The sequence below is a fragment of the Orbicella franksi genome, chromosome 12 (assembly GCF_964199315.1).
Source record: "Orbicella franksi chromosome 12, jaOrbFran1.1, whole genome shotgun sequence".
Taxonomy (NCBI): domain Eukaryota; kingdom Metazoa; phylum Cnidaria; class Anthozoa; order Scleractinia; family Merulinidae; genus Orbicella; species Orbicella franksi.
Window position 1 is genome coordinate 3195324 of NC_138156.1, and position 15619 is coordinate 3210942.

General features: G+C 37.2%; 4 protein-coding genes across 5 annotated transcripts; 1 reads left to right on the forward strand and 3 right to left on the reverse strand.

Annotated features, from left to right (window-relative positions):
- Positions 1 to 801: 801 nt before the first annotated feature.
- Positions 802 to 2193, reverse strand: LOC145464576 (CBY1-interacting BAR domain-containing protein 1-like). Its single transcript, XM_081448515.1, has one exon. It carries the CDS (start codon positions 1746 to 1748, stop codon positions 894 to 896), a length of 855 nt encoding a protein of 284 aa, XP_081304641.1. The 5' UTR covers positions 1749 to 2193; the 3' UTR covers positions 802 to 893.
- Positions 2194 to 2314: 121 nt separating this feature from the next.
- LOC145463232 (uncharacterized) lies at positions 2315 to 6830 on the reverse strand. The gene has a single exon (XM_081446966.1). The coding sequence runs from the start codon at positions 6565 to 6567 to the stop codon at positions 5767 to 5769; it is 801 nt and encodes a 266-aa protein (XP_081303092.1). The 5' UTR covers positions 6568 to 6830; the 3' UTR covers positions 2315 to 5766.
- Positions 6831 to 7704: 874 nt separating this feature from the next.
- Positions 7705 to 12868, forward strand: LOC145463231 (uncharacterized). 2 transcript variants are annotated; one of them, XM_081446964.1, is made up of 8 exons: positions 7705 to 7919; positions 8113 to 8177; positions 8584 to 8609; positions 9158 to 9203; positions 9898 to 10173; positions 10698 to 10968; positions 11560 to 11770; positions 11894 to 12868. In XM_081446964.1, exons 1-8 carry the CDS (start codon positions 7822 to 7824, stop codon positions 11957 to 11959), a joined length of 1059 nt encoding a protein of 352 aa, XP_081303090.1. In that variant the 5' UTR covers positions 7705 to 7821; the 3' UTR covers positions 11960 to 12868. The 2 variants fall into 2 exon arrangements, with proteins under 2 accessions (XP_081303090.1, XP_081303091.1); XM_081446965.1 differs by having other exon boundaries at positions 9901 to 10173.
- Positions 12869 to 13063: 195 nt separating this feature from the next.
- LOC145464178 (cyclin N-terminal domain-containing protein 1-like) lies at positions 13064 to 15489 on the reverse strand. Its single transcript, XM_081447985.1, has 6 exons — positions 15123 to 15489; positions 14952 to 15027; positions 14675 to 14840; positions 14194 to 14356; positions 13663 to 13904; positions 13064 to 13150 (listed from the first exon to the last, which is right to left on the reverse strand). Exons 1-6 carry the CDS (start codon positions 15295 to 15297, stop codon positions 13064 to 13066), a joined length of 909 nt encoding a protein of 302 aa, XP_081304111.1. The 5' UTR covers positions 15298 to 15489.
- Positions 15490 to 15619: the final 130 nt, after the last annotated feature.

The window sequence follows — 15619 nt, forward strand, 5'->3', positions numbered from 1 at the left end:
GTTGATTGATTCAGAAGTCCTGATGTATTGAAATAATTAGTGTTGCTACCGAAATGTACTTACTGAGTGAATGTCAGACTGTGGTAAAATTTTATGGATTTCATATGGATAAGATCACGTTAATTTGGGTATGAAGTTTACAGAAGGATTTTGTTATTTTTAGGGAACTAGTCTAGCTTTGTGTCCTTAACTAGCCACGCCCTGATTTTAACTACATAAGTATATGAACAAATAAAAACAATTGAAATAAAACCCTTATTGCACAAATTCCTACAGTTATCCTGCGTTATCCTAGAGGTGTCAAACGATCGGATATATGCTCCCGCAAAACAGATGAACTGAGATGGGAAGTTAACAGATGATCGACCAACCCTAATGTGCGTATACACTTCCATCCGTAACTTGCTAGAAAACCTGCGATTGCGTAGCAGTAGTCGCTGAAATAGTCGATCTATTCACAGTGTTCATTTTCAGTACTTACACATTTCATTTTAACTTTCAACTTGACCTGACAATGACCGACGTTCCGTTACGGTGGAAAGGTCGTCGATTTCCAGTTTTTAAAGAGTTTTCAATGATCATGGACAATATTTCATCGCAGATATTTATAGTTACACATTTTTAAAGAAGGAAAAAGTTTGCGTCATTTACCGGTTCATTATCAGTCTCCAGAGATTCAACTGGCTCATTATCAGTCTCCAGAGATTCAACTTTATTTCATGTAAAAGTATAAGGAAAACACCATCACTTGTTGTTGAAACATATGATTCAATTTGTTTAATCTCATCTTAGTGAAAGCAATGGCAATCTATTCATTTAGTTTTGAAAACATTGAACATTCTCTATGATAACCTCATTTTTTAGAATTGTTTTCACTGGTTTGTTTGGAGTAGTCAGCTCTTGAGATCTCCTAGTGTGAGAGCGGAACTGTTTGAATCAGATCTTCGTCTGTGGCCTCTTTCTGATGCTGGCGCCTGTGTTTCATCACAAGCAGAAAACACAGCTTTCCGTTCTCTTTTCTCACGACAACGCTCGCGGGAAGACCCCCGCGTGTACCCTCGGGGCGGATCCTCTTGATCAGACAGCAAAGGCAGACACCTGAAGGCAGCAGTGTAGGCTTGGAGCGCTTGCGCGTGGAAGCGCATTTCAGCGAGCAGGAAATCACCTAGTATGCGATTCAAGTCTTGCTGTTTCTGCTCCTCAAAATGTTCCATTCTTACCTTGATATCTTCACAACAGCGCTCAGCCTGACAGCGTGCCTGTTCAAACTTGATGTTTGCATCGTTGATCCTCCTCGGGACGACAGGCGTCCAGCTTTTTGCCTTTTCCAGTTGAGAAAGCCGATGATTCTTTCTGCGCACGGCGTCTTCGCACGCTTTAACGCATTTCCTCATTTCTTGGCATTTCCCTTCGTAAGCTAAGATATCACTTGATATTTTCTCTTGAAGAATATCTTTCAACGTTTTCCGTTGTTCTTGGACAACAGACAGATGCTTGGTGTAGTTCAATAAATTACTTTTAACAGTAGCATTGCTCTCCAGGTCCAACGTACAGACGCCAATTGTGGAAGAAAATTTTTCACCTTTCTGGGCTAGTTTCTCCATGATCGTGGCGTATTTCTCAGCACGGCAACGCATGGCAGTAAAATGTTTCTCCGTGTCTTCAATGCGTTTCGTGTACTGGACCATTTCAGGAACCTTTTCTACCCGTAGAGTCCGTCTCAATACCTCAGTCACATTCGCTGCCATTGTCGTCAATAGAATTTACAACTTGTGCTAGCAGTAATAAATTCAACACTTGTGTTGGATATCAGTTGTCTATGACATCAATTGAGGTAGCGCGCGCTGATTACACTGGATGGTTTCCAAGTCTTGTAGATCTATAGAAAATTAAAACGCAATCCGAAACTTCCTCGCGTTTCAGCATTTATTAGCTTGCAGGTGGTGACAGTTAAATTAACAAGCGTTGTTTTGAACGGGAACCGTTTTGAAAAATCGAGGAGCGGGTTACTCCCCGGTAAAAGCTTCTGAAAACGTCGAGAATTTTACAACGGAGGTGTCCATATCATAGAGCTAGAAGTTATATCATAGTTTTCCATTAAAACCAAGTAAGTTGTCCGTAATGTTACAGGACACTCTTACTGTAATAATGTGTCCGAAATTTGAATCAGTAGAAGGCAAGGTAGTACTAACAAAATAGATCAGCGCATATGTTTGGTGGTAAATGAATTTCGCAATGCAGAAAACGTAATTTTTTTAGAATTTTTTTCTCGACTTTTCTTTCGCGACGTTTTAACGACCGGTATATAAAGCGGCTCATGGGGTTCAGAGCCACCTTAAAGTTTTGAAAATTTAAGGTGGCTCTGAACCCTGTGTACATAATTCTTTTAAACTTTGCCAAAACTTGCGTCTTACAGTATCCTGCTTATGAAAATATGAAATATAAAACAACTTCACCGTGCCGTTTTTAAATTATAAGCCCTTAAAGCTATAATTAAGGGCATTCTTAGCAAGTCATAGTGTTGTTATGGTAACCTATTGTGTCACGAAATGACAATGTGTTTACCACCAATGATTGGGTTTTTGTTACCAAGATTGTGGCATCAACTGATAAGGAGTGGTTATAATCTAAGCCTTGCAAAGTGCTGGAAACTATTTTGAGCCACCTTAATTGCGCCCTCGTCAACTATCACGCGATAGACATCTCGAGCTCATGATCTAATTGTTTTAGTATAAATATACTAGTCGTTCAAAACTTTATCTAAATCCTCTTCACAGACACTTCGAAAACGCCAAGAAGCGGCCGTCATTTTGTTAACAAGTGCACACTGCTACGCTACTCATATGCATTATCCAAAACAGAATAGATAGTGGGTAGCGTAGCCAATCAGAAAACGGGATTCGAGATAGACCGCTGGTAGATTTATACTAAAACTCCATAGAAACACAGAACTAGCAAGAGCCGTTGATGTAATTACGGCGCAAGCAAAGAGAATTTCTCGATGATCAAAGTAAACAAGTTGTTTTCTTTTTTGTCGACGAAATTTCTAAAAGAAAGAGAATTTCTATCGAGTTACAGAAACACTCGTTAATGTTTGGGAGAACTTTGAAAAGCTGTGGAAACGCTCTCCTATTAAAATATATTTCTTTGAACGGGTACGGCTTTCTTCAAGGCAAAATTTTTAATTTCGAAATATTCATTTTCTAATTTTAATCCAAAAGCTAGGAACTAACTTCATTGCACATGCAGCCCGTGAATCCATTTGGACTACCAATATTTGAGTCAAGAAGTAATCCAACAGGTACTAAGCTGACTTGGAGATCATTTGAATTTATTATAATGTTAACGGTTTTGGCAACATAAATGTGCCTGTTTATTGTAACATTGTCAAATGCCTGTAATACATTGTTACTTGTAGATTTACAGGATTGATACAAAAAAAGTTCAACACAATTATATTTAGCACAGCTGTTTGTACAAATAAATACCATGATGAATAACCTTGTTTTGCTTTGTAATGTATGGTGTCAAGCTCTGTACATGATGTACAATAATTGTAAAATTTTTTAGAAGATTGGCAGAACCCATTAGAATTTTTAGAGATGATCATCAAACCTCTTTAAAAGGAAAATACACGGCTATGTCACCATTGAAAGAAAGCAAAATGTATCATTCTTTGTCATGACATCAACATGTCTTTCACCAAATAAAGGATAGTACAATCACTAAACTATGTGCATGTACCACCAGTCCTGATACGTAAATTAACACATTTATGCGCAAATAATTCAAAGAAGGAAAGTGCACTGAATCCTGCAAAGGGCCTGCTTGCAGGTTGAAGTACAAGGGCTGACTTCCACATAAATAACAGGGATGTGTGCAAGAAAATCCCCCCCCCCCCACCCCCAACAAAAAACCTACATATTAGTATCACCTTTTGAATGTGTGACATTGGATAAACATGAAATGTAGTCCTAATAGAAAGGACAATATTCTACACTCTACATAACAAAATCCCATTTCCCAACACACAAAGGTGCAGCAGCATCTAGGCAATGCCAAACTAAACACCATAAGCAGCACCAAGACATAATTTTTGGCCCAAAAGGTATTGAGGAGAAGCACTGCACCAATGATCACATGAAGGGACGACCATGGTAAAATGTCTCAAGGAAACTACTAATGTCTCTTGTTGTAAAACTTCCATTAAAACTGAAAATAGTCACTTTTTGAAACTAACTACTCTAGAAAGAACTTATTTAGGTCTCTACACACTGAACTAGTAATACATGGCTCACAGGACCAAACAAAATTAGTGTGGACCTTAGAGCAAAATATTCTCCATTTGTTTATGTAATGTCGCCTCTAGTAGCAGTGGTTTTTAACAGTAAATTTTACTCATTATGATAACTAAGATTATGCCTGAAGCTTGGCTCATTCAGAGTGAAAGGTGAGTCCCTTAACCATGAGTGTGCTGTCAATTGTGTTACATGATAGGAATATAAGATATTACTGTAAATAATTCAGAACAGTAAGTTGTCAGATGCTGCCAGATTTTTTGCTCAAAAAACTTACAATTCTGGCATTTTGGCCTTTGTCTGTACAAAGATGCCTGATTCATTACAAACCAATTAGGTAATGTTTTGGATTAAACATCTTATTCCAGGCAATTTTTTTTGAAACTTCATGTAGAGTATAATCTGAATTACTGTTATAAAATTATAGCATCGCATGTTTTGAACTTCTTAGAACTCTAATTGCAACAGTAATGCTTGCAAAAATCTTATAGGTATGTTTTTCACACTTGACAACATTTATGACAATAATTTAGGTTATGCAAAGCAATCTGTTAAAAGTTTGTTCTTATTATGTTAAATAGGTTAAACTAGCATATACAGGTAACAGCCAGTTAGAGTGAAGTGACAAATTCACTGGCACAGCACGGAACAGTGACAGATACCAAGGTAACAATTTTCCATGGCAATTCCATGTCCATATTGTAGTAATCAAGAAGATCTATAACAAATTTTGAAATTTAAAAAGTCTTTTGAGAACTTCTTTTGAGTGAAAATGTCATTAGCGCTTTCTATAAGTTTTATAAACTACAGGAGACACTATGAAGGAAGTGATAAAAGCTCATGTAACTAATGTGCAAATGACATAGGTATCCAATTACAAAAAGTGGTAATTGGATGCCTGTAATTGGACACCCAAATGATCGCGTGGCAATTACATGACGAATAGGTGTGCAGAGAACCAATCACGATATAGAAACGTTTAGCCTGAATATCAGCCAGGTTGGCTTGAATAGCCTCGGATTAGTTAGCCTCTATGTGATTAGTTCTTGATAATGGAAATGGAAATTCAATATTAGTTTAGAAATCTGTAGCCTGCGTTGCAACCAGACGTGTCATAAAATCCCCGATGTAGTCAGTACCTGCGGTTTAGACTGTCTGCAACGCAGGCTAATAATCTGCAGTCTGCACAATACACCGTGTTTGACCCTGGCTAAAGTGATTGTTAATTCAGTTTTTAAAAACGAAGGATGTAAACAAGCTCCCCAATTATTTAATTGTGAAATTTCACGTTTGACTGAGCATAAATCTTCCTCCGTCATTTATCGATGGCATCAACATCTTTTTGTGGTTAAACACTAAAGAATGACAGCCCATTTTGTTTGCAATTTCACCTGGTTTTTACCGGCCAACATATTCAGTTTACTCAGCAAAATTTAACCACAAGTACCATGAAGACCACGAGGTATCGTTAGCCAGTTGGCGATGGAATTTCTAATGACGCTGACGCAGTTACTCTCAGTTCCTCATTTCTATCGTGATTATCCATGTCCTCAAAAAGCGACTCTCTCTTGTTGAACTCGTACAACTTTTCCACTCCAAGATTTGATCCTTCCAAAATGGATTCGACGACGTGATCTGGAACAACTCGATTTTTTCGTAGTTTAGCTCTTTCAAGAACTGTATCAAGTGGAACTCGAGGAAGGCGTTTCACACGAACATGATAACCAACTGATTTTAAGCGATGCATGTAGTCTATGAGCTCAAGATACTTGACACAAGTTCCCTCAGCCACAAAGCTAATTTTCTGTTCCAAGATCCAGTCAGTAAGATCAATCGCAATATTACGTGCAAGAGGATAGTATTCCTCCACTTTGTTTGATTCAAAACCTTTCAACATTCCCATAATCTCGTCTGTGTCGACGTACGCGTAATTTCCGAACACAGGATGGGTCTTAAATTCGTGGTTAATAACAGTAGTTTTCCCTGCTCCCATAGGGCCAAGAACGAAAATCGCATCACATCGATATTTTGTGTCCATAAACTTTCGTTTCCACTTACTTTCTACTAGTTTCGTTTCTTGGGCATTGAGGAAGGAGTTGGAAATTGTTCCCTCGTTCGACACCACTCCATTAACATGCTTCATATTCTTCGACATTGCGCTTGTACAAAACAATCGGGCAAATACTTTAGCTCTTCTAGGAAGCGGAAAATGAATGATACAAAGTCTGGAATGACTTTGCAATCCCATTCTACAAAGCTGTGACGCCATGTTTTTATATAATCTTTGAGTTTTCTAATGACGTCACAAGATGGCGCATGCAACCTGAACGAGCGACTGTGGGGGCGTGTAACAGGAGGTAACAGTGTTCACTGGCCCGTCACCGAATGGCGAGCACGTGAAACGCTGTTATTATTAGCAGCGTAAAACCACATTACCAATATTTGCGAAATCCAAAAATACATTTCGCAATTGACAAGAAGATTCAAGACGTAAGTCTAAACCGAACTTAGAAAACGAACAAAGTACTACTGCTGGTTTTGCCTAGTTTGCGTGCACACTGGAGAGTGGAAGATCAAAAGGAGACTCTGCTCGCAGGGTTAAGGGTCAATCGAGCACTAAGGGTGAAAACAGGAGATGTTAGCAGTCTTAGCAGGGTTCAGAGTCTAGCTTGTAGATTGTGCAAAATTCACAAGACTGAAATTAAAACTAAGCTGTTGGAAAGTCTTCACCGTGATTTCTTATACAATATTAACACTTGAGCTAATCTCTTTGGTGCTAAAGCCTACAGAGAGGAAAATAGAGGTGAGGGAAAAAAATACAACTTTATATGTAGCAACTGACTGTTTTGACCGTGGATGTGCACATATAAATCAATAAGAGCTAGTGGTGAGATCATGTAAATCTTATCTCTGGGACCATCTAAGAGAACATCATGCATGCAGAGTTGCTTTGATCTTTCCTGTTTTTTTTTCGTGGAGACTGCGAGAAAGTTCTTTTATCTTGTTTCCCGAGAATCTCAATGTTTCCTCAGCTCCCGGACTTGAGGTGGCTATAGGCAACCTCGTTTCCAGGGTCCTCTCTCTCTCTCCCAGCATTGTTTACATTTTGCCTTCTTTGCGTGGACATGGGAACATTTTCGACATGATTGACTCCTGCAGTAAAGAGCTCATGGATCTTAGTACCTGGTGAAAGTTTGAGCTCTTTGGGAGTAATATCAAAGGAAATATTGGCTTTCGAAACCTACAAAAATTTCCGGGTGGCAAAAGCGCTAACAAGCCCATACATTGTTTGTAAATGCGTGGTCCAAAAAAAGTAATATATCGGGTTCAAATGTTCCTTGGGACAATTTATCGCGCTATGACCTTTGAATATCCAAACATGATACTTTTGTAGTTCCATCAGAAACTGAATCGTTTGTCAGCGAAAAATTCCCCTATTTGGGGTACGGGATCGCCGGATCCCGTCCCGCACCTGATCCAAAAATAGATTATCCGGGAACTTCGGCCCACAGCTATCGCCGCCATGATGAACAGGAGCGGCATAATGCGCTTGGAAACTCGAAGCCGAGCTAAAGATGATGTCAAACGGGTTATGCTGTCAGTGGAGCGCGTAAGGAAATGGTAATTAACAAAACTGTACCTAATTGGACCCGGAATATTGGCATCAGTTGCAATTTTGTCATTATTCATTTTGCGAATTCATTCATTCGTTACACAAAAGATTCGTGATCGCGCGTTGGAAAAAGTCTGTTTCTTGAAGTTTCGTATTCGCGCTTTTTGGTGGACTTCACACATTATTTTTGGTGTTTTGCAGGGAAAAGAAATGGGTTAACGTAGGTCCCAGCAGTTGTACTTTGAAAGTTTTCAAGTGGGTCCCAGGTAAGCTAAGCGGTTCTTTATTTTTGTGTGATCTGTCAGACTGTTTACAGGTACGCGTGCCCACTTCATGCCAATTATTGTCAAATGTTTTGAATTTGAATATCCTGACATTAATATGTAGACCAACCTTGCTATTATGTGTTACGTAATTTGCCGGTGTCACGGTTTCATCTGTTGTCAGATTATGAATCAATCGCACTCCCTGATTGGCTTAAGGCAACGGCACAAAAATGATTAGATTTGTGATCATGTGTTCTATCTGCATCCTCACCTGTCATTAGGATGGTTGGATTCTGGACCATTAACGCTCATCAACTGTGTCAAAAAAATGTCCCCAGAGCCAAAGTTTCATTTTAGTACCTTGCCAAAGAAAATATACTCTATATCTATGTTCATTTTCTTGCAGTCAGTCAAGACCAGAACAAAAAGGAGGTAAAGAGTTCTTTACAAATATGTTTTATTCCATTTATCCAGCAGTACTTAATATGTGCAGTATGTTCTTCAGATAATGGCTCATGAGACTGTGCATCCTAAAAGCCCCCATTTTTATAGCAGCAATGTACAAAGAAATAAAGAACTAGTTTGAGCTGCAGACTCAATGATCACGTGAACATTTTGATAACCTGTGCAGGTGATTTTCCTTTCTTTTCCTCTCAGAATTTCTTAGAAAAACTCATGAATATTTGGGAGAGATCTCAAAAGTCTGTGGAAACACTCATGTTCCCACATCATTTCTTGTTCTCACAGACTTCAACTTATGATTCAATAATTTGATAGAAACACAGTAAATGTAAAAAGCCAACGGATTGACTGGCTATCTACATGTAATGTCTTTGTAAGTTATCTTTAACATTTACAACAGTAATGTAGATGTACATTGCAGATGCCAATTCCCAACAGCAGTTTTACCATTTTCCTTATTAAAAGTTGTATACATGTACATGGAAGACAATTTATTATCATTTGGTTTTGCTTTGTAGGAGAAGAGCAAAGGAAAGAGACATGTCACCACAAGTAATGGCACTGGTAGGTCGCTTGGTTTTCATGTACGTGATGCTTTTAAGATAAAGAGTAGTGTATTAGATTTTTCTAAACTCTGTAATCTTTGCATTTTATATTATTTTGTAGGTGATTAATGATTATAGGTCAAATTTAATCATCACAATTAAGGAAGTTTTTTGGAGTCATAAAAATTCTGAATACTTGGGTAGAACGATGTTTCACCTGTAGACATATAGTAAAAATTTATACTAACTAATGTATACTACAAGACTATGTCAGTGCTCTTTGTGATGCTCCTATAGATGATGCCAAGCAAAAGTTTTTTGTACTGCCCAAGTTTAAATTGCCTCTGCTTCGTGTGAATTATTGTTGGGCTCAGCTCCACACTTGTTGGGAGATATTTGTGCTTATTGTTGTCATTGTTTCCTTTTTCTCCATGACCATGAATCATTTGGTCTGTTAAAAAAATACATGTTCATTGTAAGAGTGTAAATGGCATAAGCTCTATTGATGAGCATTTCTTGTGCTCTTAGAACAAATCATGAAATGCAAAGTTAAAAATATTGTTAATAAAGAGCATGGGGCTTTGTGCACATTAATGTGGATTTGGTCTCAGTTGAAAGAAATTTAAAAGTTAATTTTAGTTCAATGTTTATCTGTAAAGCACTGTTATCTGTGAAAATCTCCATAATATGTTTTTGATTTTGTACTTTTTAAGCAGATGATGTTGATAGAGACAATCAGTCAGTCAGCTCCAGTGTTGGTGAAACAAATGACAGTGGTGCATCATCTCCAAGCTCATCACAGCAACAGTCCATTGAATTGTCAGCAACAGGTACTACTGGATCTGACAAGTTTCATCCAGTACGTCCTCTCCAACTAAATAAAAGTGGAGCGCCCCAAGGGGACAGCAGCGCCCATCCAACAAACACAAGTCCAATCAAGCGACGAGCAAGCCAAGCTGAGGAGCTCTTGAAAGCAGAAGATGCAGGAGGTACAGATCATAGCACTACATTTATAAATTTGAGTAAAGAATGAAAACAAAAAGTCTTTGTTATAGTGCAACCACTTCAATTGCAGCCACCTGTCAGTTTTTAACCAATCATGGCAAGATTTCAATGAATCTGAGTTTGATTGTGATCACACCAGTCATGCCCAAGTCTGACAGTTTTGGTTGGCTGCTAAATAAGTTTCAATCTCATTACTTCAACAGGGTGACGAAGGAGTGACAGAAGTAATTTGATCTAAAACTAGTTCATAGAAACCAGTGATTAAGAATAGAAAATTATTAATAATTTGCAAATTGATTGAAAAGTTTGGTTCAATCGCAAAACTAAATTTGAATCTGGAGACAAAAAAAGTTTTAATCAATTCACACTTCCTGCCATTTAAGACAAAATTCTGTGCAGTCAAGGGGCTACAGTGACCTGAAGCCAGCACCAAAATGAAATTTGTTCCAATCCAAATGCGCTAAAATATCTCCACATTGCTAAACGCTACATGTACTTTCTCTTTCAGTAAACTTTGAGGGAAGTGACAAAGGAAGCCTTGGTCTTGATGATAATTCTTGCAGTGCCTTTGATATTAATGAAGATAGTAATTTAAGTATGAATGATGGCAACAATGATGACAATGAAGTTGACAATAGCTATGCGAGCAATGAAGATGATGATAATGATGATAATGAACTTGACGATGATGAAAATGACGATAATGAGGATGGTGGTAATGAAGCTGTACAAAATGCATTTGAAGGAGATGAAAGCAACCTCGTGCCTTCACTTGCTAGGTGAAAAAAAACAAAACAAAAAAAACATTGTCACTGACTTTCTGTACTACTTTGTCTTGCTTCTCTACCTCACTGGAACCACGAAAATGTGGTCATGTTAATGAGGCTTTATTGGATGGGGGTCTTAAAAAAGGGATTTATTGACTGAGCTAAATTATTGTTGCATTATTCTGGTCTAACATTTGCTATTGCTTCATACATGTAATTCCTACCCAGTTTAGCCTTGACCTCCAATTTGCAAAAGAGCAGAAATACATGAAGCTGTTGTTTACCACTGTCAGCAACAACCACTTGAATGTGTGCAGCATAAATTCAATTGCACACTATTAAGACTAAATGATTTGATTTTGTCTGTGAAAGTGGTTCATGATAACTTCAGCAAGACTTTCACATATTGATTAGTAGTTTACATGCATGTCATATAAAGATTTTTAAATAAATGTAGGTGATATTATATCAACTACCTGTTGGTTAGTTGTTCTCTTTGCTGAGACCACACACATGTTTAAATTGGAATAATAATTATTGTTGAGTCTGATCATTCTTATAAGATACAGTGGACTCTAATTTATTGATATTGATTCTATTTAGTGAGGAGAGTGCCACTATTTCATACAGACTTGGAATAGGCATGATCCCAGATGATGAAGACACCAGAGACTTTGATGATACCAATGACAGTTCCTTACAGCCAGTGACTGATCTTACGGGTGTAGATGAGCCTTCCAATGATGACGAGGGCATAACATCTCAAACAACCACAGACATCTCCAGTATGCTGGAACAGGACAGTAACCAAGAGGTAAAATAATAATTAAAACAATGACAATTTATTGTTAACAATCTGCATACCCTTTATGCATATAATGTGTCTTATGGCAGTTTTCATGCTATTAAAGATCTTTAATATCATTGTTGTTTGCAGAGTACTGAATGTCCACCTCTTAAAAGACCTCGCACTGAATCTCCCGATGACGAGCAGGAACAGTAGTGCTGTGAAAATTAGATTATTTTATTTTCAACTCTAGAAAAATATGAAAGTGATATTTATAAGGTAACAAGAGCAATAAACCAAATAGATTACTATTTATTGCAGAACTAAAGTGAATGATGTTAAGTTCAAGAAAAGTACAGGTAGTTTTCATCAAGGCATGGTTTAAGAACAACAACATTCTTGAATCTAAGCTGCAGTTAGCACTGTTTATTATCATAAGTCATAGACACATGAATCTGTTCACTCTTTGAAAGATTGGTTATGGACAAAAAGTCATTTCTTGGTTTCATAAGTTAGTATTATTCATAGTCTTGCATTTTGATTAGTTCTAAATAGTTAATAAAATGTTTGACATTAGATTCTGATCAAGAAATAGTTCATTGCTAATAAGTTAGCTAACTGTTCACTTACTAATTTTACCAGTAAGTATCACAAGTTGTTTTTTTTTACCAACATAACATCTGACTAATGAGATTCTAAAACCTACATGTACAGTGTAAGTGTGTTCAATTGTACATATCTGTACAGCAGCTGTAACTTAAAGAGAACCATAGAATAATAATAAGAAAAACAGGTAAAATAATGTTACCAGGTTGTTTCCTTTTGTGGCAAGTGTTTGAACCAAAATAAGCCATACGTACATGTAGCTCATGATTAACCATATTCTTGTGGTTATTTCATACAACTTACTACTTAAGACAGGTGCTGCTAGTTATTGCAATTGTACTGACCATGTTTGATATTACCAATGCCTTATGTAGCATGTTACAAAATTGAGGTGTAGCTTATGAAAGCACATACTCCATTTGCTATCTTTTTTCTGTATAGTTTAGTGATATTTACCAGTCTTCTAAAATACTATTAAAAATAATGGATGTACATAAAATAAAATTTTATAATTTCTGATATTTGCTTGTTAGTTTTACTGGCTAACATAAATAATAATAATAATAATCTGGGCTAAAATCCTAAATCAATGAGTTATTTGGTATCTGCCATCAAAGCAGCAAGATGTACTTTTGTTTTCTTTGCTCAGCTTTCATTTTGGACTTTTTGCAAATTAGTGAACGATGATTCCGTTGTTTCAGCAAATTATAGAGATTACAGTGTATTCTCTATAATAATCGTGGCGAAGTCTAGAACATCATCCACTGGAATCTGAGTGATGAGACCAAGTTGCTCAACCACCTAAAGAACAGGGAAAACATTCATCATTAGGTTACTAGAAAGCTTGACTACAAAGAACACAGTACAGGGTTGGCAAAGACCTGTCACCTTCTAACTAAACCAACTTTCCACAATCAGTATACAAGGGTGGACTAAGGGGGGGGGGTGGCTTGGTTGGCTAGCCACCCCCCATTTTGGAGAAGCCAAAAAGAAAAACGAAAAAGATGGTGAATATTATGGCAGAAATAAAGGCAAACTCTCTGTACTCGTACTTCATTGTAACTCCTAGATTGTGGCATATTTGCTAGTATTTCTGCTGTAACAGTTTTAAAATAGTTTCTAATTCTCAAATTGCAACATTTTGGGGGCATGCCTCATTGATTCTTCAACCCCAAGGTATCAGCCACCCCCTTTGATGTCTTTGAAAAATCCTAGATCTGTCTGTGGTATACTTGTAACAGAAAATAACATTTGAACTTCTTGTGTCATGGTGTGTTGGATTGTCACTGTAATAAAATAATGCAATCAGTTACCATGTCACTAGTTGCCTTATTCACAATATAGGATGCAGCCCCAATGACTGACACAGCAAGCAGCATGAGATCGCTGGTTAGGACAGACAGGCTTTGTCTTCCATCCTTTGTACAATAATTCTCTCCTGTTGCAACCATGCATAACTTGCTGTATATTTCCTCAAACTTGAGGTAGACTATGTCCAGGACTTTCACACTGGCATCATGGAGTAGCTTCACTTGAGCTTGTGGGTCATTGTGTCCTAAATGAATAATGCAATATGAGTAAGATTATTTTAAACTTTTAACCATATTAAAACAAGAATGCATGATACTAAAACTTAGTTTTGAAAAATAATCAATGAATTGATGTTGGTAATAATAAGTTGGTCCGTTGGTCATTCGGTCAATCACTGCTTGCTTGACAAATTATGTTATAAATTCAGGAGTGTATTTTCTCAGATTGAAGTTGATACTTTCTCCTTCCAAACTGCTCACATGAATACAAGATTCAGATAATTTGTAGTATTAAATTTTAAATATTTCACTTACCAAGTATCTCAAGAATAGTTTCCAGAAAGGTTAAGGGTGTCGTGATTAAGATGTGATAGTCTAAAGTCTGTAAGATTCGTAGCTCCGACTTAACTATACTCCCAAGTGTATAACAATGGCTGATGGAGTTCAGAAACCTTTGACCTTTACTTGGTGTTATTGCCTGTAGGTGACAAACACAATTAAGTTTAAATCCCCCATTTGGAACACTACAGTTACTAGTTAGGCTTCAAAATTTAGTCGAGGAGATTTCTCCTCAGCCGGCCTGGAAGGGGCCGTTTTTATTACTATTTACTTCTGATTATTGCAATGCAAATATAGACCCATGTTCTGCAAAAGATGTTGTTTAATATAAAAATGTCTGCCACTTGGAAAGTTTTTAACAGCTGAAAGGACATAAAGCATATAAGAGGCTTATATTATAGGCTTATTTAAAATTTCTTTATAGCGCTTTCTGGTTTAAACACGCACTGGATTTTACCTTATAATGTGAAGTTAGCTTGCTTGCAAGCTGTACACAGGACATGACTCTAAGAGGTAGCTGTGTTTTAATTCTGTTTTCCACCTCTTTCCAGTTCCTCTGCAGGTTTGTCTCTGAATTTGAACGTATTAGTTCATAAAGATCACAGATGTGCTTTGCCATAAACCTACGGGAAGAATTGGTTGTCGAAAAGTTTACGGCAAGCTAAAAATTGAGGCAATGTCACGTTTTTTAAAAAAATATCTTTAAGTCTACTTTGTAGCAAGTTTTCACTTGCCTGTCAAAAATTTCAAGTGCCAGAAAGCGTGTTTGTGCTGGCAGGCCCATTTCTTCACACAAGAGAAAAACATATTCTGAAAAAAAAAACAAAAAAAAAAACAAGATATAAGAGCATAGTAAACTTGCTTTGCTCATTTACAACAAAAAACACGTTTGTACGTCAAGTTACCTGCTGGTCTTCCTCCTTTGAAAAAGCCTTGCATTCCATTGGCATCGTTCATGCTTTTCTCGTTTTCAGCAGCAAGAACATACAATGCTTCTTCTAACAAATCTGGTGGTAAACAAGCCGACTTCATGTTGAAGACAGGTTCAGGTGGAGTGCCAAAAATTCGGCTTTTATACATTCTGTACACTTAATTCTTGCCGGGAAGGCTTTGGATTCAAGTAATTTAAGACTGCATTTCTAAGAAATAATTTCTGGTTGGTCTGTATTTTTCGTTCGCTCGCGTTGTCCGTCTGTTTTGAAACGCGCGCTTTTACAATTTTGGCGGGAACAATTGCCGTAACATGATCAGAAGCCTGGACACCGGTCTGGACATTACAAGAAAACGGCTTGTTTCAGTTCAGTCTTTAGTCGATAACTAAGTAAAACATTAAAATAAAATCTTTGCAGAAATAAAAACTGTTTTAAAAATAGTTTGTGCAATAAACCATATATTTTGCTGT